Source organism: Lipophrys pholis (genome assembly GCF_963383615.2).
Source record: "Lipophrys pholis genome assembly, chromosome: 15".
NCBI lineage: Eukaryota > Metazoa > Chordata > Actinopteri > Blenniiformes > Blenniidae > Lipophrys > Lipophrys pholis.
Genome location: NC_137642.1, coordinates 5,166,530 through 5,189,610, shown reverse-complemented (window position 1 = coordinate 5,189,610; position 23,081 = coordinate 5,166,530). Strand labels below are relative to the sequence as shown.

At 43.8% G+C, this 23,081-nt stretch overlaps 2 protein-coding genes across 3 annotated transcripts in view; one reads left to right on the top strand and one right to left on the bottom strand.

The window, feature by feature from the left end:
- Positions 1-13,886: 13,886 nt before the first annotated feature.
- LOC308120731 (B-cadherin-like) overlaps positions 13,887-23,081 on the bottom strand; it is a 28,892-nt gene continuing 19,697 nt past the window's right edge. Inside the window, exons 14-18 of one of the 2 annotated variants that reach the window (XM_080481513.1) lie at positions 21,423-21,555; positions 20,713-20,931; positions 20,286-20,416; positions 15,167-15,310; positions 13,887-14,912 (exon numbers count right to left, since the gene is read on the bottom strand). In XM_080481513.1, the coding sequence (XP_080337639.1) occupies positions 14,694-14,912; positions 15,167-15,310; positions 20,286-20,416; positions 20,713-20,931; positions 21,423-21,555 (846 nt within the window). In that variant the 3' untranslated portion in view covers positions 13,887-14,693. Of the gene's footprint in view, positions 14,913-15,166; positions 15,311-15,597; positions 15,813-20,285; positions 20,417-20,712; positions 20,932-21,422; positions 21,556-23,081 lie in introns of those variants that run through there. The other variant, XM_080481514.1, reaches the window with a different exon arrangement.
- On the top strand, positions 15,397-18,621 carry LOC308120747 (galactose mutarotase-like). The gene is made up of 4 exons (XM_080481544.1): positions 15,397-15,550; positions 16,791-16,904; positions 17,935-18,027; positions 18,466-18,621. Exons 1-4 carry the CDS (start codon positions 15,482-15,484, stop codon positions 18,577-18,579), a joined length of 390 nt encoding a protein of 129 aa, XP_080337670.1. The 5' UTR covers positions 15,397-15,481; the 3' UTR covers positions 18,580-18,621.

Sequence of the window (23,081 nt, the reverse complement as noted above, 5' to 3'; positions counted from 1 at the left end):
GCGGAACTCCTCTGCATTTGCTCTCAGCTGACTCCTGGTTGGCCTTGAGATGAATGCTCGCCACTCCGTTCCATTATCAGAATCCTCAGAGCTAGAATTCTCATCTTCTCCGTGTCTTACACTGTTCTTAGTCTTAGCAGATTTGGTGCGGGTTGGTCCAACCTCTTCTTCAATGGGCAGGTAGTCGCAAGGCAGCAACAAATTCCTGTGAATAACACGTGTTTTTCCAGGACCTCTCTCTGGCTTTATCACGTAAACCGGAACGTCAGGTTTCTTCTGAACAACAATGTGAACTTTCTCCTCCCAGTAAGACCTGAGTTTACCCGGGCCACCTCACTCAGAACAGTTGCGCACCAGCACCCTGTCGCCTGGTTGAAGCTCTGCACCATAAGTTTTTCTGTCATAGTATGTTTTTGATCTGATCTGTCCTTTGTTGTCACTTTTTGAAGCAATTTTGTAGGCTTCCAGCATGCGTTTGCGCCACTTGTCAGCATACTCGCTGTGTGATGTGCTGTCTTCCTCATCACCACCAGGGGTCAAGCCAAACATGATGTCAATGGGCAGCCTGGGACTCCTACCGAAGAGTAGAAAATGGGGAGAAAACCCAGTTGCCTCATTTCGCGTACAGTTGTACGCATGCACCACTTTATCCAATGAGCTCTTCCAGTCAACTTTAGATTTCTCTGGCAGGTTTCTTAGCATGGAGAGTAGTGTGCGATTAAACCTTTTCACCTGGCCATTCCCGGACGGGTGGTATGGCGTCGTATGGGAACCTTGAATGTCACAGTAATCCTGGAGTTTGTGAAATAACTTATTTTCAAACTCCCTGCCTTGATCGTGGTGCAGCTTAGTGGGGAATCCAAACTTCAGCACATAATCTCCAAACAATTTGCTTGCTGCAGTTTTTGCTGATTTGTTGGTGCATGCATAGGCCTGGGCAAACCTTGTAAAATGGTCCATGACCACGAGCACATACTCATAACCTCCTTTGCTTGGCTCGAGATGCAGAAAATCAATTGAAACGAGCTCAAACGGGTAAGTTGTTACTATGTTGGTTAAAGGTGCTCTGGTGGAAGCCTTGAAAGGGGTCAATTCTTCTTCCAGTTGTGCTAGACTTAGCCTCATACAATTTAAGGTGCTCCATAGGCTGCATTATAGTAAAGAAAAACTCTCCAGATTTTATCCAGACAAAGTCGAAGACAGATGTGACAGATGTGCGCAGGCCCCATGTAACTTGACACACATGTTCTGGTCATGCCCAAAACTGACCCACTTCTGGGAGAAATTCTTCGAGGCTATCTCAGAGGTCCTACAGACTAACATAGCCCCCTGCCCTCATGTAGCAATATTTGGTAGACCACCAGATAAAATTTCCATAACAAAAAAACAAAGGACAGTCATAGCTTTCACCTCATTGATTGCACGTAGAAAGATCCTCCTTCTATGGAAGGCCCCTTTGCCTCCCTCGTTTAAATCTTGGCTGAAGGATATCAGGTCTTTTCTCAAACTGGAAAAAATTAAATTTACATTGAGAGGGTCTTCCAAAAAATTCTACATAACTTGGAGACCACTTATTGACTATGTGGACGGTCTTCCTGCCACAATGTTCTCTGGGGCGACTGCATAGTGTTGCTGCTCCTCCGCTTGTCTGCCACACGGTCACACTGGGATCCCTTCTGCTTTCAATTTGAATGTAGATGTGAGCACAGGGTTTTTGAGCTTCCAATAAGTATGTAGTTCACTTTATTCTTACTTATTTTTAATGTTGTTTTTTTTTTTTGTTGCTTCTGTTTTTTTTGGGGTTTTTTTGTTCTTGACTGAGAGAACTGAGGTCGGTTTGGGTGATGGGGTTGAGAGAAAATGATACTTTCATACATCTTTTTGGTGCACACTATTGTACTATGTTCTATTGTTCGCTGTTTTGCATATTTGTATTGCACAATTTTGTACTTCAATAATAATAAAAAAGTTGAAACAAAAAAAAAAAAGGTGCTCTGGTGGGTTTGTTAGGGCGCCTACGTTTGAGACAGCTACATACCTTAGTCACATAATGGTTCACGTCACGATGCATGTGTGGCCAGAAGAATCTGTCTCGAATGAGGGTCAGTGTTCGCTCTGCCCCAAGATGACCCATTTGTTCATGTAGTTCTTTGAAGACGAGAGGGTGAAATACTTTAGGCAGCAGCAGTTGGGAACCAGCAGCCGTTTTTCTGTAAATGAGTCCATTATTCTCAATAAACAGTTTCTTCTTCTCCTTCTTCAGTACTGTTAAATCCTCATGCTGTCCTCTCTCCTTACTCTGTGGCCACTGTTTTGACATAATGTAATTTCTGACTTTCTGAAAGACAGGATCATCTTCTTGAGCTTTTTTTAGATCTTGCTCTGAGATGGTGGCTCTGGAAAAGGTTACACAGTCACTTTGTGAGCAGGCGGTGGAGATTGTGACTGGGCACATCCATGGCTCATGTTTTTGGAACTTTGTGTGTACAGCTTGGGTTATGGTAGCTATAACATCTGGCCCTACCTCTTTGGAGCATGTGAACAAATACTGGTCCATATCAAGAGGCATTCGTGACAGCCCGTCAGCATCACCATTTGATCTCCCTGGCCGATACTTAATCGTAAACTCGAAGTCAGCAAGTTCAGCTACCCACCTATGCATTGTGGCATTGAGTTTAGCAGATGACAGGACATAGGTTAGGGGGTTATTGTCCGTGTAAACGACAAAAGAGGGTGCATAATAAAGGTACTCCCTAAACCTTTCACAAATGGCCCATTTCATTGTTAAAAATTCTAATTTACCAGAATGCAAATGATAGTTCTTTTCGGGCGGGGTCAAGGTCCTGGAGCCGTAACCAATAACTACCAGTTTGCTTTGCTGTCTTTGATAGAGTACTGCCCCAAGACCCTCTTGAGATGCATCACAGTGCAGTATAAAAGGTTCCTCAAAATCAGGGTAACCTAGTATGGGTGGGTGCAGTAGGTAGTCTATTAGTTCACAAAGTATAGACCGGTGTTTCTCCATCCACGTGATAGGCTGACTTGAAGATAACTGATTGGTCAGGTTTTGTTTCCTCGCTCTTCTTTTCATTTCAAGTTTGCGTGGGAGTGTTCTGGGTGTGCCTTCAGATGACAGTAAGCTGTATAGTGGCTTGGCGATTCGTGAGAAGTTCTGAATGTAGGGTCTATAATATGAGATGAACCCTAAAATCTTTCTCAGCTCGCCCACCTTTGATGGTTTGCGATCCTTCAGAGCTTGTACAGGTGCTAACTCTTTTGGGTCCATACTATATCCATCTTTGGACACAATCTTTCCCAAGAACTTGACTTTGTCTTTAAACACCTCACATTTTCTCGGAGTTAGCTTGACACCATGCTGTTGATAGCGGCGCAGTACTGCTCTCAGGTCTTGTAGGTGATCATCAAATGTTTTGCTGTGAATGAGATTATCATCAAGGTACGGCTGGCATGTGTCATCTCTCAAGCCTGCTAGGCACTCCTCCATGCTACGCTGGAACTCTGCTGGGGCTGAGGCGAGACCAAAGGGGATCCTTAACCACTCATAAAGGCCCCAAGGTGTTATGAAGGTGGTGAGCGACCTACTGTCTTCCTCCAAGAACCCTTGGTGGTAGGCCTTCCCCTGGTCCAGTACAGAGAACCATGCACTACCACACAAGCTGTTGAGAATGTCTTGCACACGGGGAATGGGGTGTCGATCTGGTATGGACTTAAGGTTTAGTTCCCTATAATCCACACAAAGGCGGAGCGTCCCATCCTTTTTGCGGACACAAACCAGTGGTGAGGAATAAGGAGAGCGTGATTTTTGTATCCACCCTCTATTCAGAAGATCCTCTAGATATTCCTTTACCTCTTTGTGTAGTGGTTTGGGAACTGAGGTGTAGGTACGCGTGACAGGAGTAGTGTCTTTGAGCCTAATTTTTAGTTTTAATGAAGGGATACAGCCAACATCTTGATCTCCTTTAGAAAAGGCGTGACACTCCTCCCTCAACACCATGCGGACCTTGTCCTGTTGCTCTGGTGTCAGATGGTCGAGGGCCACAGGTGGGTCCCAAAGCTCCTTTTCTTGGTGTTGTTTTTCTTGTACATTGTTTTTGTCTGTGTCAGTTGTTACCTTATCCTCCTTGTTTTCAGCACTTGGTGAATGAGCACCTTCCAGTTGTCCTGCCTGCAGAGGTTGAGCGCTTGCTGGGTAGACAGCTTTAACCTGCTGGAGCTGGCCTAATACAGTCCGTGCTATGAGAGTAATATTCCGACTACTTTCATTTGTCACAGGCACAGAAACCTTTGACCAGCCTCCCTTATGCACACTGAGTACTGCCTCTGATAAAGTCAGTCCATCTGGCCACTTTGAGCTATCTACCGGTTCAAACAAGGCGTCTTGTCCATCTGCACAGGGTCTGCGTACACTGCACCTCACCAGCTGAGTTTGACCTGGGGGAATAGTTACTCTTGGTTGCCCTACTCTCACTACTCCCTCTCTCACGTCGTCATCACATTTCTTCACGAGCTGTATAAATATCTCAGTTTTTGAGCAGTCCAATGAGAATGCTTCCTGTACTGATGCTGAGGTAACCTCTGGATACTGCTCCATCCCATTTTTGACTAATTGTTCAATGAATTAACCAATTATGGGCGGATCAGCGACACCTGGCTCACTTGAGATTAACACAGGGACAAGCAGTTCTTGTGAGAATTGGTTTGAGGGATTTAGCTTGAACTTTAACTCTACCCAACCTGAAAAAGGAATGACTGTTTGGTTTGCAGCTTTCCCAATGAGTGTTTCCCCTTCATCCAGAAGTTCTTCTAGGCTGCGTGTCTCAATATATGGAAGGTATGTACTACACCAACTTTCATTGATAATAGTTACCTGCGAACCGGTGTCCCATAATGCCTTTGTAGGTACTCCCTCGAAACAACAGTCAACTAGACACTTCTTACCAATAAGTGCATGCAGCTTAGCCTGACGACGTGAGGTCATGGAATTGGTGTAAGTGGCACCCACCCCTTGGTGTGTACTGTTGCTGTTTTGTAACTGAGCTTCAAGTCGTCTTATTCTATCTAATAGCAGCTCTTGCACCTTACTGTCTGTTTCAGAGGATTTCCTTGAGGTTAGCGCCACCTTGTGGGGTTGGACAGTTACAGTCTCTGGTCGGTTGCCTGTTCCCCGAGCTCCTCTGCATCCCCTTGAAAAGTGTCCTTTAGATCCACATTTGAAACAATGTTCACATTGATCGCTCTGTCCACTGTCTTCACATGCTGCGCAGACTCTGCGTTGGGTGCGTTTTTGGCTCAGAGTTGCACGTTGCTGGCGGCCCTGCAGACTTTTCCTGATGTCGGCCATTTCCTCTCTGAGTAGGTGCACTGTCTCATATAACTCAGTATCTCTCGAGTTGTCAGGTGCTTGAGTTTTACGTGTCTTTGGTTTAATAACGTCTTTTTTGTCCTGCACCCCCACTCTCATTTCTGAACTGGAACTACTCTGAGTTGAGCCTGCTTGTGCTTCTGTCTGTAGCTCGTTGACTTTTGGAGCTCGACTTACAGTATTTTTACGCTGTTTCGACTGGCGTTCTGACTCTACACTCGCTGCTTCATTCAGCTTCTCAATGAGAGTCTCATCTGTCACTGTGGTGTCATCTAAATGTGGCTTGAGCTGGAACTTTATGTGATCACTGCCAAGTCCTGTGCTGACAGACCTTAGAAACTTCCTTTGTATCACATCTGGACTGTACTGATCATCTGAACCCGATTCTTTTGCAGCAAGGAGAAGTCGCTCTTTTAGCTCGATCGCTCTGAAGAGGAAGTTCTGGGGAGAGTCACGGCTGTCCTGAGTGACGTTTACAAGCTTGTGATACAAGTCCATCGAACTATCTTCTTTAAAGTGACCCTTTAATATTGTCTTTAACTGCACCAGACTGAGGTCACTTTTAACTTCAAGCATGTCTCGCAGACTTAAGCCTGGGCTGATGGCTTTTACTACAGCCTCCACAACTTCATCTTCACTATGCCCCTTTGATAAGCCTCTCTCGATTTGGTGCATTAAGTTTGTAAAGGAAAGCTTATCTTTTTGTCCTTTTTCCCCAATCTGTCCACTGATTTTAAATTCTCTTCTTATTGTGACTTCTTGTAATCTGTTTGTGGGCAGACTGGTGCTTGTCTGGACTGAGGGCACATTTTGTAGTAAACTTACTTTATCACTCAGCCTTTGTCCTTCAGTTACAGGTGCTTGGTTGCTTTCCTGAAGTTGTTCCTTTACTGTAGAATTAGTTTCAGCTGGACTTGCCTTGGAAAGCATTAGCAAAGTATCCACATATTGTTTAGCCACCTCGTCTTCCTCCTCTTCCATGGCCTTGTCTATTGACTCCATAATGGTTGATATCACTGTCCGCCTGTTTGCTGCTCTTCCATAGTCTACTTTGGCCTGCACACACACCTCTTTGAGCTCACCCAGCTTCAGGGTCCATAGCTGCTGCGCAAGCTGCTCTGCTGACTCTTCCAGGCTCATCTTGCTCGTGCCGTGTGCTGCGTGGCCACGCCTCCCTTCTGAATGCGCGGACCGTCAGCGGTGGAGTTATCCGACAAAGAGTCCGGAGAAAACACTCTCAACAGGCTTCATCCATCCCGGACGAGCCCCCAAATGTAGCACAAAAGGTTGGATGAATGAGCCCGGCAGAGTGAAGTTTCCTTTCTTTTATTAGCCACAGTAATAGCACTGCAAAACAGGAGACACCGCTTCAACATGCTGCGCTCAACAAGGCACGCTCCGATATATCTCACACAACAGGGGACGTGTAAAATGTCTAAAATGAACTTTACAAGAAGCTGCTTTGCTTATAATTATCGCTCACCTGCAAAACAGGAGACACCGCTTCAACATGCTGCGCTCAACAAGGCACGCTCCGATATGGACCCGCAAGGACCCCTAGCTGCCCCCACCTGCCTGCATGAGTTCCCCAAGCATCTCCTGACCAAAATTACACTTTGTCCCACAGGTGTACGAGTCTAATGACCTTCTGAAGTAAAAAAAATAGGATAAATGTTTGTTTTTTAATTATTTTCCTATATTTCCCCACACCATAACTCAGATATGGAAGAATGAGGGGTTTATATGATAAGTTGAATGTACTTTGATCTTGTTGGGCTGAAGATTCCATTGAACTTCTCCAAGAAGTTTCTCCCCCAGAGGAAAATCACCAGGGACAATGAACAGGCCATAAAACAGCAGGGGAGCAAGCCAGAGACCTGAGGAAGTTTTCAACCCCCCAGGTTGATAACCAATGAGGATGGTCGAATCCGACCCGAACACCACAGGGGTCCGAAATTCAAGCTTGATGAAGCTTTTTCCTACCAACACTCTCTGCTTCTCAATCTGACCATCGAGGGAGAGACATGTCTCTCCTACCTCAGGATGGTATAGAGAGCACCCCGTAGGTCCAAAAGAGACACCAACGCCAGCCTGCTGGACGAGCAGGACCCACTTTGGACCACTTCTTCTGTTTCCTCTATTTTTCCTTTTTTGGGGGGATTCTGGAGACCCGAACCAGCATCTCCTCTCCTCCTTCAACTGCCTCGCTGTCCATTCCTGCAGCTGAAGCCAGGCCTCTGAAATCAGGACGCTGAATTCAGACCCGGTGACAACCAGTTACCACAGCCTCACAGAACCAACAGCACTACGGATGGTGAGAGCTTTTGTCTGGGCAGATATATTGGTAGAATGATGTTCTGTTAACATGATGTGTGTTTCAATGTGCCGCTCAGAAGGCCGCAGCATCTCATACGTTTGTGTACGCGCGTTCATGCGCACCAACCAAGTCCGGGAATCGGGTTTTCCACCTCAGAACCAGAGGTCCAAGTGAGCTCCAGTCCACTGGAAGTTCTGTGTGGAGGAACCAGGGTTCTCTGTCTTTCTCTCTCATTCACCCTCCTCCTTCTACTAATCCTGATCTGTGATCCCCCGCAGCTACGCACCCCCCTTTTCTGATCAGATAAGGTCGCAGACACACACACAACTGCATGTAACACCCAACTGGTATCTGCTGCAAGAGCACATCTGCCTCGATCACAAGAGTTCCAACTGCAGGTCCTGACCTCCACTTAGGACTCCAGCGCTCAGAACCGGGCCAACGGAACCGCCCGTTAGTTACGCCCTCGGTAGACTGCCTTGCTCAGAGACCGGACTCACGCATGCGAGCTCAACGGACATCTTGTTTATCTGGCCACTAAGCAATCGCCGTGTCCCCAGAAAGAGCGAGTCAAACGCCTCTAGTGGTCGCGTGGGTCATCGCACCCACTCACACTCATCACTCCAGACCACACACACACACACACACACACACACACACACACACACACACACACACACACACACACACACACACACACACACACACACACACACACACACACACACACACACACACACACACTCTTTGTACATAGTGTTGTTGTTTAATAGATTAGATCTCTGTGTTTGATGTCATTTGCTATTTGAATGTGTTGATTTATGAGATGATTTCAGAATTATTTATGAATTAATACATTTTTATTAATAAACGCCTGTTAGCTGAATTGAACTCTTCTTGGTGATTATTGTGTATTTATTGTTGACAATTCACTGGTTTGTAACAGTCTGTGCTCGGATCTCACACCTTCCATTTTACTTAAGATTGTTATATTTTATGCAGGAATATTAACTAACTTAAATAAACTTTTTACAAACGAGACTGATATTTTGGTATTAGCTATTTCCAGTTTATCTGGTGGTGCCCCCATTTATTATTAATACATAAATAACAAATTTATGCAAATTAATATTTTTTTTAATCAATAAATTATTTTTGATAATGTATTCTTTTTCTTAAAGTAATTACTCAATTACTTTATGAGTTGTTAATGAGTAAACGACTGTTTACTTCCATTAATAATTAAAATTTTTCATAAATTACTTCCAGTGATTTATTACTTTCAGTAATCTATTACAGTAATTTAATGCTAATAACCAACCATAAATCCCAACAATCTAATACTGATCTGATTTTACACACTATGCCAATATCGTTTGTTAATTTTGCCTTTTCCAACTGAGCTTTTCATCAAAATTAATTCCTAAAAAAATATTTATATGCACTTGTTCAATTTGTTTCCCATTAAGAGAATGGTAAACAAAGAGAAACAAAGCCATATGATACTATTCTCTCTCTCTCTCTCTCTCTCTCTCTCTCTCTCTCTCTCTCTCTCTCTCTCTCTATATATATATATATATATGAAAAATATATCAAATATAAATTAGTAATACAATATGTAAAAGTACATTGTCCAGAATTTATTTTCTCAAAAGAATTCTGAAATCTCATTGTGGACAAGTTGTCCGTGGACTGACTAGATGCTAATGCTAGCATCAACTAGCAATGCTAGCTGTAGTCGGCAGCGAGAAGCAGGCACACAAACCTTCCTCTGGAATTTACTATTGTACTGTATTTATTACTGTGCAGTCAGATCATTTACATGTTTGTTTTGTTTTTCCTTGTAGCCTATTAGGGCTACAAGACTATTGGGCCAATGTAGACCATTGGGAGATTGTTTTCATTTAATTTTGTTTAATAAACCAGACTAAACCAGAGCTACACCAGAGTTTTAGCTCCTTTTTAAAAGGAAATCTATTCCTGACTGTAACCTTTGAGCCCGCCTCCTATGTTTCATCCTTAATGAGCCTTTACTGTGCCTTAGTAGCTTTAGGGGTCACAGTCATTATACCACATCACCTCCACTGAATGTCTAATCAGCTGTGATAAACTACATGTCACCACTCTTCCCTGTGGGGTGACGCATTGTCCTGCCTGGTTCTCGGGGAAGTCGTGATTCCCCGACTGATGCAAAAAGCTGTGGAAGCAGCTCTTCTGGCCCTTCTTAAAGACAGTGGAACTTTATCTTTACATTAGTTGACCAGCTGTAATCAACACAAGTCTCTTTACAATAGTATAACGTTTCCACAGACACTTGTATAGATAACGCCATGGTTTGTTTGTTTGATTTGGAAGAACATACTTTATCTTTAAATGTGAAAGCAGGGAAGTATGTTGAAGGAAGGAAGAGAGACAATCTTTTTTTAAATGATCAGTGAACTATGTTGAATGGTACCCCAACAACGCCACACCTCACTGTTATAGATAGGGCACTTAAAATACTGTATTTCTTCAGTAAATCATGGCTCTTGGCCTGTAAAATGGCACAGAATGTTTTAATACTAACTCCTAAAAGTTACATACACTTGGTGACTTTTACTAATATTCGCTGAAAGAAAGTGTGTTTGGTTTCATTTTCTCCCCCAATGGGTTGTAAATCATATTTGTAAATAAATTATAAACTGTAAATAAGAGAAATGTTGTGTACTGATGCTTTTAAATTCCTAGGTTTCAATCCTTTCTGGTACAGTCCAGCCATAACCTCTCTGTACGCCAAGTGCTGTTCAATCACCTCGGGACAGGAGCCTTCACATCCAACCACTGGCTTCCCCCCGAAAGTCAGCTTGCCTCTCCTCCTCCAGGCCTCCAGTGCTCGTATTCAGGAAGCGTCTCAGAGTCCCTCAGAGCTCCTAACGTAGCCTAAACATTCCCAGCAAGGACTCTCAGCTTAAAAGTGATTCAGGTACTTTCTAAGAGCAACTCTGATCAAGAAGTTGACAGCAACTTTTATCTTAGTGAGGAGGTGTGGTCGACCCCGTTGCTTCATGAGGCAGTCTGCTGAAAGCTGATTGGTTGTTAAGAGAAAGGAAGAAAGAAAAACGCCTCTGTGCTCCTTGTAATGAAGGGAGAGTACAATTAACCCATCAAATATCTTTTATGTCATGTAGATGAAAGTCAGAAAAGTTTATATAATTTGTACACACTTAAATTATTGAACTTACCTCCTTCACATGTCCATTATTATATTGACTTGATTATTATTATCTTTTCTCTCCATGCTGGTTATTTTTACCACTTAATGTATTTGATATTAATGATGGACGCAGCGTCACTAATTCCTGTGATTGGTGGAGCCCTTATAAAAAGAGATTTGATTTGGCAGTATGATGAAAACAAGAAATAGAACAGAAACCAAAAGAAAAACGAGAAAGCCCAACTGGACAGAAGAGCAGAGCTGGAAGCTCCTCCCTGATGAGGTCGATCACAAACATTATTCCTGCATGATCGAGCTGGTAGCATGTTATTAAAGCGTTGTCATTAGACATACGGAGAACATCTTTCCTTTCTCTTGTCTAAGAAACTTTTAGGCTTCCTAAGTCTTCTCCACTTCTTTTAGCGGTTTTACACCTTGTGACACATTTACATAAAGAAATACAAAAGTGAGACAACACTCGACAAAGTGTGGATTTACAATATTAACAGGAATAATTTCACCCTCAGCAACACAAATGTACAGGGACCGTCTGCAAATGACAAAACCACTACAACAGTGAAGACAGATACAGTGCCTTGCGAAAGTATTCGGCCCCCTTGAACCTTTCAACCTTTCGCCACATTTCAGGCTTCAAACATAAAGATATAAAATAAATTTTTTTGTCAAGAATCAACAAGTGGGACACAATCGTGAAGTGGAACGAAATTTATTGGATAATTTAAACTTTTTTAACAAATAAAAAACTGAAAAGTGGGGCGTGCAATATTATTCGGCCCCCTTGCGTTAATATTTCGTAGCGCCACCTTTTGCTGCAATTACAGCTGCAAGTCGCTTGGGGTATGTCTCTATCAGTTTTGCACATGGAGAGACTAAAATTCTTGCCCATTCTTCCTTGGAAAACAGCTCGAGCTCCGTGAGGTTGGATGGAGAGCGTTTGTGAACAGCAGTTTTCAGCTCTTTCCACAGATTCTCGATTGGATTCAGGTCTGGACTTTGACTTGGCCATTCTAACATCTGGATCTGTTTATTTGTGAACCATTCCATTGTAGATTTGGCGTTATGTTTTGGATCATTGTCCTGTTGGAAGATAAATCTCCCTCCCAGTCTCAGGTCTTTTGCAGACTCCGACAGGTTTTCTTCCAGAATGGTCCTGTATTTGGCTCCATCCATCTTCCCATCAATTTTAACCATCTTCCCTGTCCCTGCTGAAGAAAAGCAGGCCCAAACCATGATGCTGCCACCACCATGTTTGACAGTGGGGATGGTGTGTTCTGGGTGATGAGCAGTGTTGATTTTAGGCCAAACATATCGTTTTGCATTGTGGCCAAAAAGTTCGATTTTGGTTTCATCTGACCAGAGCACCTTCTTCCACACGTTTGGTGTGTCTCCCAGGTGGCTTGTGGCAAACTTTAAACCAGACTTTTTATGGATATCTTTGAGAAATGGCTTTCTTCTTGCCACTCTTCCATAAAGGCCAGATTTGTGCAGTGTACGACTGATTAATGTCCAATGGACAGACTCTCCCACCTCAGCTGTAGATCTCTGCAGTTCATCCAGAGTGATCATGGGCCTCTTGGCTGCATCTCTGATCAGTCTTCTCCTTCCTCGAAACGAAGGTTTGGAGGGACGGCCGGGTCTTGGTAGATTTGCAGTGGTCTGATATTCCTTCCATTTCAATATGCTTGCTTGCACAGTGCTCCTTGAGATGTTTAAAGCTTGGGAAATCTTTTTGTATCCAAATCCGGCTTTAAACTTCTCCACAACAGTATCTCGGACCTGCCTGGTGTGTTCCTTGGTTATCATGATGCTCTCTGCGCTTTAAACAGAACCCTGAGACTATCACAGAGCAGGTGCATTTATACGGAGACTTGATTACACACAGGTGGATTCTATTTATCATCATCAGTCATTTAGGACAACATTGGAGCATTCAGAGATCCTCACTGAACTTCTGGACTGAGTTTGCTGCACCGAAAGTAAAGGGGCCGAATAATAGTGCACGCCCCACTTTTCAGTTTTTTATTTGTTAAAAAAGTTTAAATTATCCAATAAATTTCATTCCACTTCACGATTGTGTCCCACTTGGTGATTGACAAAAAATTTAAATTTTATATCTTTATGTTTGAAGCCTGAAATGTGACGAAAGGTTGAAAGGTTCAAGGGGGCCGAATACTTTAGCAAGGCACTGTACAAGTACTTATAGTAGTATAAGTGTCATGTGATCAAGTGAAGCTGCAGTGAATTTGGTGACGCTGCAGTGAATACCAGTCAGGTTATTTGGTATTTTTGTGGTGACAGTCTTTGTTTTTACGGCGGTTTGTAGTTTGCTGACGGTCTCTGCAGACTGGTCACAGAGCAGGCTGCTCATAGAGAACAACGTTTCTGCAGAAAAAAGAACCAATATTGACAAAATGAGCTTGTGGCATATCGCCTCCCTCCCACCGATGGGAAAGAGGCGTCGTTTGTGAGTTGGTGACGTTTCGTTAAAGAGTCATTGATGCTGGAACTTTACTGAGCTGCTCTCAGCAGGTCTATCTGGGTCCAATCCACAAATTAACTCCAACTTCTTCACAGACCTGCTCCGTGTGGCGGATCTGAAGCGTCTCTGGACCGGAGCCTTTGTTTACTTGCCATCGTTTGCTCCAACTCGCCCGACCTGACAAATAAATTGTAGCAGCGGCTGTGGAGTGTGTTAACGCTGTGGGAGGACGGCGCAGAGCATTATGCACTTTACTTCCAGGAACTTCATTTGGTGTAGTTCTACTAATAGTTCTGTAATTCTGTTCATCGTCCTGTTATCGTCCCTTTATTGTTCTCCCATCGTTATTGTCTGGTTCAGGCAGGGTTTGTGTTGAACTGTGTGACGAGAGATGGATGTTGAGATCGGTCACTATGAGTGAGTGATGCGTCTGACTACGACTTAAAAGATCAAACTCAGATTTTGACAGTAGAAATAATGAAAGCGACATCTTGTAGATGCACTGCGACACGTCAGTGATGTAACCTGGTGTCATCTGTATTTTGAGTCCATAATACAGTTTTAAAATGGCAGGACGAGCAGGGAAACCATTTTAATGAGTTTCTTTGCAGCTTGTAGAAGTTTTTCTAGCCATCAGTGACCGTATGTACTTTGCATTGGAGAAAAAAAGACCACTGACAATTTAATCCTTGTATTAAGATAACTATTTATATGTATAAAAAAATCGGACAAATCATTGAGAATAAAGTTCCTTTGAAGGTATCAGCACACAGATTTGACAGCACAGTGCATAAAAACATATGAATTGTATTTTGTGTTATAAGAAAGAAAGAGAATTGACAACATGGACAACCTGCTCTGGAGGTGATGTGACTGGCTGGATCCAATCCTGATATTTTATAACTCTACTCAACACAGTATTAGAACCTTAAAAAAACAAAAAACAACAGGAAAAGAAACACACTTGGTCAATTTAACACAAATGTTACCAGTGTGTGTGTTCCAACACAGGCTTAGGTTTGTGCAGTGCAGCTCAGAAGCTCTGAGCTCAATAGAAAGCATTTAAACTCATTAGACAACAGGTCAAACATGTAAAAGTCAACAATGAAACATCATGTATTAAAAAAAGAAAAAAAAGAAAACCAAAATGATCCTTTGGCTTCGAGCACAGGTAAGCCATACCACCATCCACAGAGGAAAAACAAGCATGTGAGGAGTTTTCCTGCGTCGCTTTCATAGATCACACTGTCCGTTCATCCGCTCACAGCATGTGTCAGCAGGCGTTTTCTCTCTGCTCGGTTTACAGCATGTCATCGTCGTCTTCTCCTCCTCCGTACATGTCGGCCAGCTTCTTGAACCGTGGTCCCCACTCACCGAGGCAGTTGTAGTCCTGGTCTCCGCTGTTCCACGAGTTCAGAGACGAGAGGCTTCCTGCGTCGGAGCCGCCGCCCTCGAAGTCAAACACCAGCAGGGAGTCATAAGGGGGCGCTGTCGGGTCGTTGTCCGCTGCTTTCAGGTTCTGAAAGAAGAGCAAATGACACATGGTGTCAGTTGACAGACTTATTCTGCTTCTGGATTTATTGAAATACTATTTTTGGGTTTTGAAACAATTAAATTATTTAGGAAAACAACGTGATGCGACGAGCCTGTTTTTAAAAGACGCGAGTTAAAGTTCCTTTGTTTCTTCATCCTGTCAAATCGCCTGTCAGTGATGAATCACCATCACAGTCCTGTCACATCCTGTCTGGATGAACTCTGGACAATTCCACTCACATCGTCAATAAAGTTGCCGATCTCCTCGGGGTTGGCGGGGCGGGGACGGTACTGTGGACCTGGAGTGAAGTTTGGAGGCATGTCGTTCCTGAACACCTCGGGCCGGTTGTCCAGACCACGGTGGAGAACACCGAGGTCGTAGTCCTGAAGGAGGGTCAAAGAAAATGTTTTTAATCACCAAACACTCGCTGGACCAGCTGCAAATGTAAATGACTGACTTGACAATTCAGTTATGTTACTGGGCTTCAGAGGCGAGGTTACCTTAGTATTTTAAAACTCAGCTAGGATTAATACACATTATATATTAGGACAGACATGAACACACGCGTCGTACTCTGTGTGTGTGCAAATGCTTTGCATGGGGGTCTGAAGGGCTTCAATAAGGTAAGCTTACATATATGTCTTTTCATGAATCAAATCAATTGTTGCAAGTAAAAGGGGCAACATGATTAAAGAACGAATCATTTTAAACATATTTTATTAACCATATCTTATTGGAATTGTTAGACTTCACAACATTGATGGATAAAATGAAATGTTCTTAGCTCGGAGAGTCCCTGTCTTCCTTTTTTAGATGTCCCTGTGTGAATCTAATGATTGTCATGACCAAGCTCCACAGAAAAGCCAAAACTGAGTCCCCCAGATCCTGTAGCAGGACGAAAGTGAAATCATTCATTAAAAAGTGGCACACCGGCACCGAAGTTAGGTTCCCTGTGATAGGCTGTTCTCATACACAGTGGTAAACTAAAGTATGAGAAACCTTGAGAATTTCCTCCTTTTCTGCATGAGTTGGTCATAAAATATGATCTCATCTATAACTTAGTCACAACAAGTGTAAACAAATATAATGTACTATCACACAATCCAATAAAGTATGACTTTATTGGATTCCCACATCCATCCATGTACTGGGAGAAAAAGTAAAAAACAAACAAAACAAAGGTAACTGAAGTCAGAAATGTTCCAACTAATCAAAGGAATAACTGTCGGACTCAGAGATGAGTCACTCAGCCAACAGCTCCTGGAGATGTATTGGAGGTCCAGGCCATCCATCCAGCTTTACCCTGTTCAGGATCACAAGCCACTGAAGCCAATCACTCAGAGATTTCTCAGTAACTGAGTCACCTCAAGGCCTCAGGCAGGACTGAGTGACACCACCGATGAGTGACACCAGGTAATAGTACCTCAGAAAATGCCAGAAGAACATAGCAGGAAGTCACTACACTCATCACTGTCCCATACAAACTTGGACAAGACGACTACCACTAAAGTAGTGCATCAAGCCTCTAAATAAGCCCTTCATAAAAGTCTCTGTAAAAGGACGGTTTTAGGCAATACAGGAAAAGTCTTTGCAGAGTAAATGGATTTAAACAAAGGAGGACAGGTAGAACAGTTGAGGACAGCTCAGCGAAGAAGAAACTATTGGGTGTCCAGAGTCCTGAGCAGCTCTAAAGATGTGGAGCTCAACATGTTTGACCTTTTGTCTGCGTGCATGTCTGCCTCATCAGGAGGCAGGTGTGGGACTGTGTGTGTGAGTGGGTGAATGTGATGAACAGTGTAAAGCACTTTGGGGCTGTTAAATCAGTGGAACAATTTCTATATGTGAAATCCGACTACCTTTTAGGCTATTTGGTGCGCGACAGCGGTCGACAATGGTGTGCAGCTGAGACTAAGCAGTCCTGACGGAGACCAAGGTTATCCCGGAGAGCTGGAGGTTTCTGTCTGCTACACCCTGCTGGTAAACACTCCTGGTAATTATGTGTGTCTGGTATAGTGCTGAACATTTGGTATGTGGTTTGATCATCTGACTGCTGACTTTTTGGCCCATTAATATGTGTTTTAGTAAGCTCCAACATGTACTTGTAGTCAACTCTGAGCATTCCAACCAAACGGCCTGTGTTAATATTGAATATTTCTCCAAAATGTACATGAATTATTAATATTTGATTTTCTTTTTCTTTTGTCTGTTGATGGCCTTTTCGTTTGGCTTTGTATTTTAAATTCTCGAGCTATAAGCTCCTTTAAGTTTGGTTTGTAGTTCGTCCTGGTGCCAACTTGACTTTTCTCGGGGTTAGAACTGTTTCCTCCCTGGTCTGAATGATAAAGTGTTTATAGACCGACACTTCATCTTTAATTGTCTATGTTTGGTTTGTTGATGCGAAGTGATTGAGTCAGTAGTCCACACTTTGATCACATCTCAGCTGGATTACTGTCTTCCCTGCAGTTAGTCCAGAACGCTGCAGCACACGACTTCTAACTGGAGCATATCATAGCCGGGAACACATCACTCCCGTTCTGGCTTCCCTCCACTGGCTACCTGTGCCTTTTAGAACTCCTTTGTTGGCCTCCCTCTCTGAGCTGCTCCACCCCTACACTCCTGCTCGCTGCCTCCGGTCAGCTGATCATCTACCTCTGGAGGAACCGAGGTCCAAACGGAAGCTCAGAGGGGGCAGAGCTTTTTCTGTTTCCGCCCCTCTGTTGTGGAATGAGCTCCCGCTACTTGTCAAGACACTCCCCCCTCACTGTCCACTTTTGAAACCAATCCTAGGACCCATTTTTATTCCCTGGCTTTTAACCATGTTTGAGACTGCACCTGTTTTTATTGTTGGTCAATTTTATTCTTCATTTTATATTTAATTGCTACTCTTTTATTGTTATTATCAGTTTGTTCATGTAAAACACTTTGGTTTCAGCCGCACTTGTTTTGAAGTGCTCTACAAATAAAGCTGACTTGAATTGAAGGGAATATGATTGGACTTGTTTTTCAGGGGAACACACTGACGGCTGAATACCGAGCCCGGTCTACCAAAACCACACCTGTCAACCTCACCAACCACACCTACTTCAACCTGGCTGGACAGGTGAGCACATTTCATCAGTTTGTCTTCTGACTCCAGAAACTTAGTTCTCTGGTTTTGAATACAAATCACCTCAGGGTTTCTTTTTTTGAATCAGTGTAACCAAACATAACTTCTTATCCTCTTTTCATCATTTTTTTTCCTTCCATTTGTTCACATAAGTTCATTAATTAAAAATTTTGACATTTTTTAAAAAGGGTGATTCAATAACACGAATACGGCTCCATTTCTGATTTGTCCCGACTTTGAAGTATAGATTGGTCTAACTTCGTTCTGCTTCAGATATATTTCAGAATAAATGAATTCTATTATTTTTCACTGTTGCTGTTAATGCTTTACAAACAAAGTGGATGATCAGTTTGGTTCTGTTTTGATGGAATTTCAAGTACTGAGGTTGGTTTTACAGGAATCTTCTGGTGTGTCTGGTCTGTGTGGCTTCAGAATGCAAAAGACATCTATGATCACGAAGTGTCCATCAGTGCTCCATCCTACCTACCTGTGGACGACACATTGATTCCCACAGGTGAAACCTTTATACATCGAACACGTGGGTGACAGAATGAATGGAACTCACAATCATGTGGGAAAGTAATGTGATTCTTAAACAACTATGCTCTCAGTGTTTCATACAGTGCTTCACAAATATGCACATTAAAAAAAAAAAATAAAGAAATATAAATGTTCATAATTTATTAGCCTATAAAGTGGCATGATGTTCTTTTGGGGCACAAATTAACACTGCATAGCCATGATAGATATATTTGAATCCTCAATAGGATTATTCATTCATTCTTTTGGGGCACAAATTAACACTGCATAGCCATGATAGATATATTTGAATCCTCAATAGGATTATTCATTCATTCATTCATTCATTCATTCATTCATTCAAGAACAGATAAGAGTTGAGAAGTACCCAGGATTGAAGGAGCAGTCAGAGTTGGGTAAAGCTGACGTGGTCACAGTAGCAGTAGTTGGACTCATGACTCCCAAACTTGGACAGTGGCTGCAGCAGATTCCAGGAACAACCTCTGAAGCCTCAGTCCAGAAGAACACAGTCCTAAGAACAGCTAAGATACTGCACAGAATGCTCAAACTCCCAGGTCTCTGGTAGAGGACCTCAAACTCCCAGGCCTCTGGTAGGGCTTTTCCACCAAAAAGAACCAGGAGCTAGTTCAGGGCTGGTGCCAGAGCCAGTTCTTAAATAAGCACCACCAAAGAACCGGGTATTTTTCCACTGTTAGTGGAGCCAAGTGAGAGCTACGTCATTGCGTCACTCCAAAACGTGATACGTCACTGATTTCAACAATTTGGCGCTGACAGCGCTCAAACAGGAACCAGGAGACAGACTGTATTCATCGGTTCAGTCCGGGTCGCTCCATCTAGTTTGACCTGAACCTCAGATGCAGACCAAAGTGCCAGAAAACATTATGTCTCTTCTTGTCTCTATTGGTGTTTTTTCACGTCCGTCTTTCTTTAGTCCGGAGCCCCGGAGTGGACATAGAGGGAAAGAAAAATAACGGGTGTATGAGTTTGGGGCTTATTTTTCAACATTTGGGCATTCCATAGTGAATTTCTGCTCCTTTCACTTTATTTCTGGGTGTGTCTGAATCCAATGCTTCAACATCAGAGAAGAATGGAGGTTTACAGTGATAGAACGAAGCTCTAAAAGCCGTTTCCAATGGTAACCTACGTAAACACACTGATTAAAATGCTCTTTCATGTGAAGCCGTTAAAAGGCTCATTTTATGCCTATAAAATCCAAGCTGTCATTTACAGTAGTATGTAGTTTCTTTAGTAGTTGCTGATGGACCAAAAGTAATAATTATTAAGAAGTTCTGTGGGTTAGAAAATAATATTGGAGCGTCTCGGAGCGGAGCGCCCCCTGCAGCTTCATACTGCATTGCTCAGCGGCTGCAGCTCCTCAGCCTGTGGTCAGAACGCGAAACAAGACCTGGACGCGACGTTAGTTATAATAATGTTACCATGAAAAGTGTGAAAAATAAAAGACAATGGAAAACTGCTTCTAATGATATCCGACGCAGCTGACTGACAGGAGGAGCTCTGCAGAGCTCTCGAGACCCGCGGCTCCACGAACACAAATTAAATAATCCCGTTCCCTCGTGGTAGAGGACCTGAGCTGGAGGATGCTACAGATACCACCCTACAATAAGGGTGTGTGTGTGTGTGTGTGTGTGTGTGTGTGTGTGTGTGTGTGTGTGTGTGTGTGTGTGTGTGTGTGTGTGTGTGTGTGTGTGTACCTGATCGTCCTCTCCGCCTCCCTCTTCATCGTAGTAGTAGATGTTGTCTCTGGTTTCCTCTCCTGGTAGAAGGAGCTCCTTCTTCTCTCCTCCCCGCCGCCGTGCAAACAGCAGCAGCAGCAACACCAGCACTGAACAAAGAGGACAAAGTCAACACAACCCGGGAGAGGTGTTACAGAGAGACTGGTCACCTCACTGAACGTTGACACTTTGGATCATGGTAGTGAGAACAGGAGCTGCACTGCTTCATCATAGTTTATTATGACTGAAGCTCTCACACTGTTCTGTTCTGTGTCCTGATCCTCCCTTTAACCAGAAGCTGTCACATGACTTCAACCCAGCAACTGAAGCGTTATGGAGTTCAAAGTGAAGTCCTTCTTCATATTCCAGGCTCTTTTGAACAGACAAACTCAAATATCTAACTTACTGAGCAGTAACAGGATTCCTCCAAGTATTCCCAGGATGACGGGCAGACTGGTACCACCGGCAATGCGCCCTTTGCAAACCACTTCCTCCCCCGAGCAGTCACACACTGTGGCCTGGACGGTGCTGTCCTGCTCCAGACCCTGGTTGTCTGCAACTCTGAGGACCACAGTGTACTCTCCACTCTCCAGCTCCGTGGCCAAATTCAGAATGATGCCCGTTTCTGTCAAGACAAAAAGAGAGAAATATACCTCAGAACTTTTTCACAGCTACAGCTTGACATTCTCACTCCTCGACCAATCGAATGCCTTCATATTGTTGTACAAAAGGAAACAGATCCACGACTCTTCATCAACTGCAGCATCTCTTCCTTGCACACAAGTCGCTCAAAGTATTTGGTCTGTGGCAGTAAACTGCAGTGTCAAGAGAAAACCCATGGACGCAGAGAAAGAAACAGAATATTCTGAGCCAGGATGGAGCTGGGCTGTTTCCATGTGAGCTGAGTGCTAATCCCTGCAACACCACAGACAATGAGGGCTGAGCTATCTGGGAAACCTGCAGCACCAAAGTGTTTCAATCTCACTGCATCGCACCGCTGTATGAGTTTCTCTTGAGCATCGTTTTATTGAGTAGCTTCACTCGATACCTGCTTAAACTAATTTTTCTAAACAGCAGCACTTTATTTTTATTGCTGGATTATATCCATGTACGTACTTGTGTCATTCATCCTCGCGGTCCAGTTGCTCTTCGACGAGCCCTGTAAAGAGACTCTGTATGGCGCTGCAAAGCCGGGCCCGTCTTTATCGGTCACTGACAGCAGGCGAGGGGCCGACTCTTTGTTACACACCTGAGAAAACACAAGGTCCAACTAAAGCTTTGCCCCATTGTAGTTTGACATCATTTCACTTTTTGTTTGATCTCATGCTGAAAGTGCAAATGTTTTACAATGAGTTTGTCAAATCTTTGTTCGTGTCTACCGTATTTTCACGACTATAAGGCGCACATAAAAGTCTTAGATTTTCTTCAAAATGTGCGGCGCGCCCTATGGTGCAGTGCGCCCTATGTGTGTGTTGTTGTTGTAAAGCGGACGTAGTAGAGAACACCATGAGAACGTTAAAGGGGGAAGTGTGGGCGTGGATTGTATACAAATGAACGGGTATGAGCGTTATGCAGAACATCGTTGTTTTAACAACCCTGAAAATGGCGAAGAGACACGCTTATGAAGCACAGTTTAAACTGAAGGCCATCAGCTACGCGGAGGAACATGGAAATCGAGCAGCCGCGAGAGAATTTAAGATTAATGAATCGATGGTTCGCAAGTGGAGGAAGCTGGAAAACGAGCTCCGACAGGTGAAGAAGACGCAGCTGAGTTTCCGTGGACATAAGGCGAGGTGGCCCGAGTTGGAGGAAAGACTCGAGCAGTGGATCATCGCACAAAGAACGAGTGGGAGAAGCGTTTCGACGGTCACCATTCGACTAAAAGCAGTAACGCTAGCAGAAGAAATGAAAATTGAACATTTCCAAGGAGGTCCGTCTTGGTGCTTTCGTTTCATGAAACGGTGCCATTTTTCCATCCGGGCCAGAACTACGGTAGCGCAGCAACTTCCAGCGGATTATAATGAAAAGCTGGCCATCTTCCACTCCTACTGCAGCAAACACATCGCCGACAAACACATCCAGCCCAGCCACATCACTAACATGGACGAGGTGCCGCTAACTTTCGACATCCCGGTGAGTCACACTGTGGAGAAGAAGGGGACCAGCACGGTAGTGATACGCACAACGGGGCACGAAATGTCTTCTTTTACTGTTGTGCTTAGCTGCCATGCTAATGGACAGAAACTGCCGCCTATGGTGATTTTTAAGAGAAAGACTTTGCCTAAAGAGAAGTTTCCATCAGGAGTCATCATTAAGGCAAATCAAAAGGGCTGGATGGATGAGGAAATGATGAAAGAGTGGCTGAGGGAGGTGTATGTAAGGAGAACAGGTGGTTTTTTCCACGCATCACCATCGCTGTTGATCTGTGACTCTATACGTGCCCATCTCACAGCCGATGTGAAAAAACAAGTGAAGCAAATGAACTCTGAGCTTGCGGTCATTCCGGGAGGCCTGACAAAGGAACTCCAACCGCTGGACATCGGTGTGAACCGGCCGTTCAAAGTAAGGCTGCGAGCGGCGTGGGAGCGATGGATGACCGATGGAGACCACAGTTTCACTAAGAGTGGAAGGCAGCGCCGGGCGAGTTACGCCACAATTTGCAAATGGATTGTAGATGCTTAGGCTAGCGTGTCTGCTGGCACTGTTGTTCGAGCTTTCGCAAAAGCCGGCATCATTTCCAAGGAGCCGCACGGCACGGAAAGTGACTCTGACAGT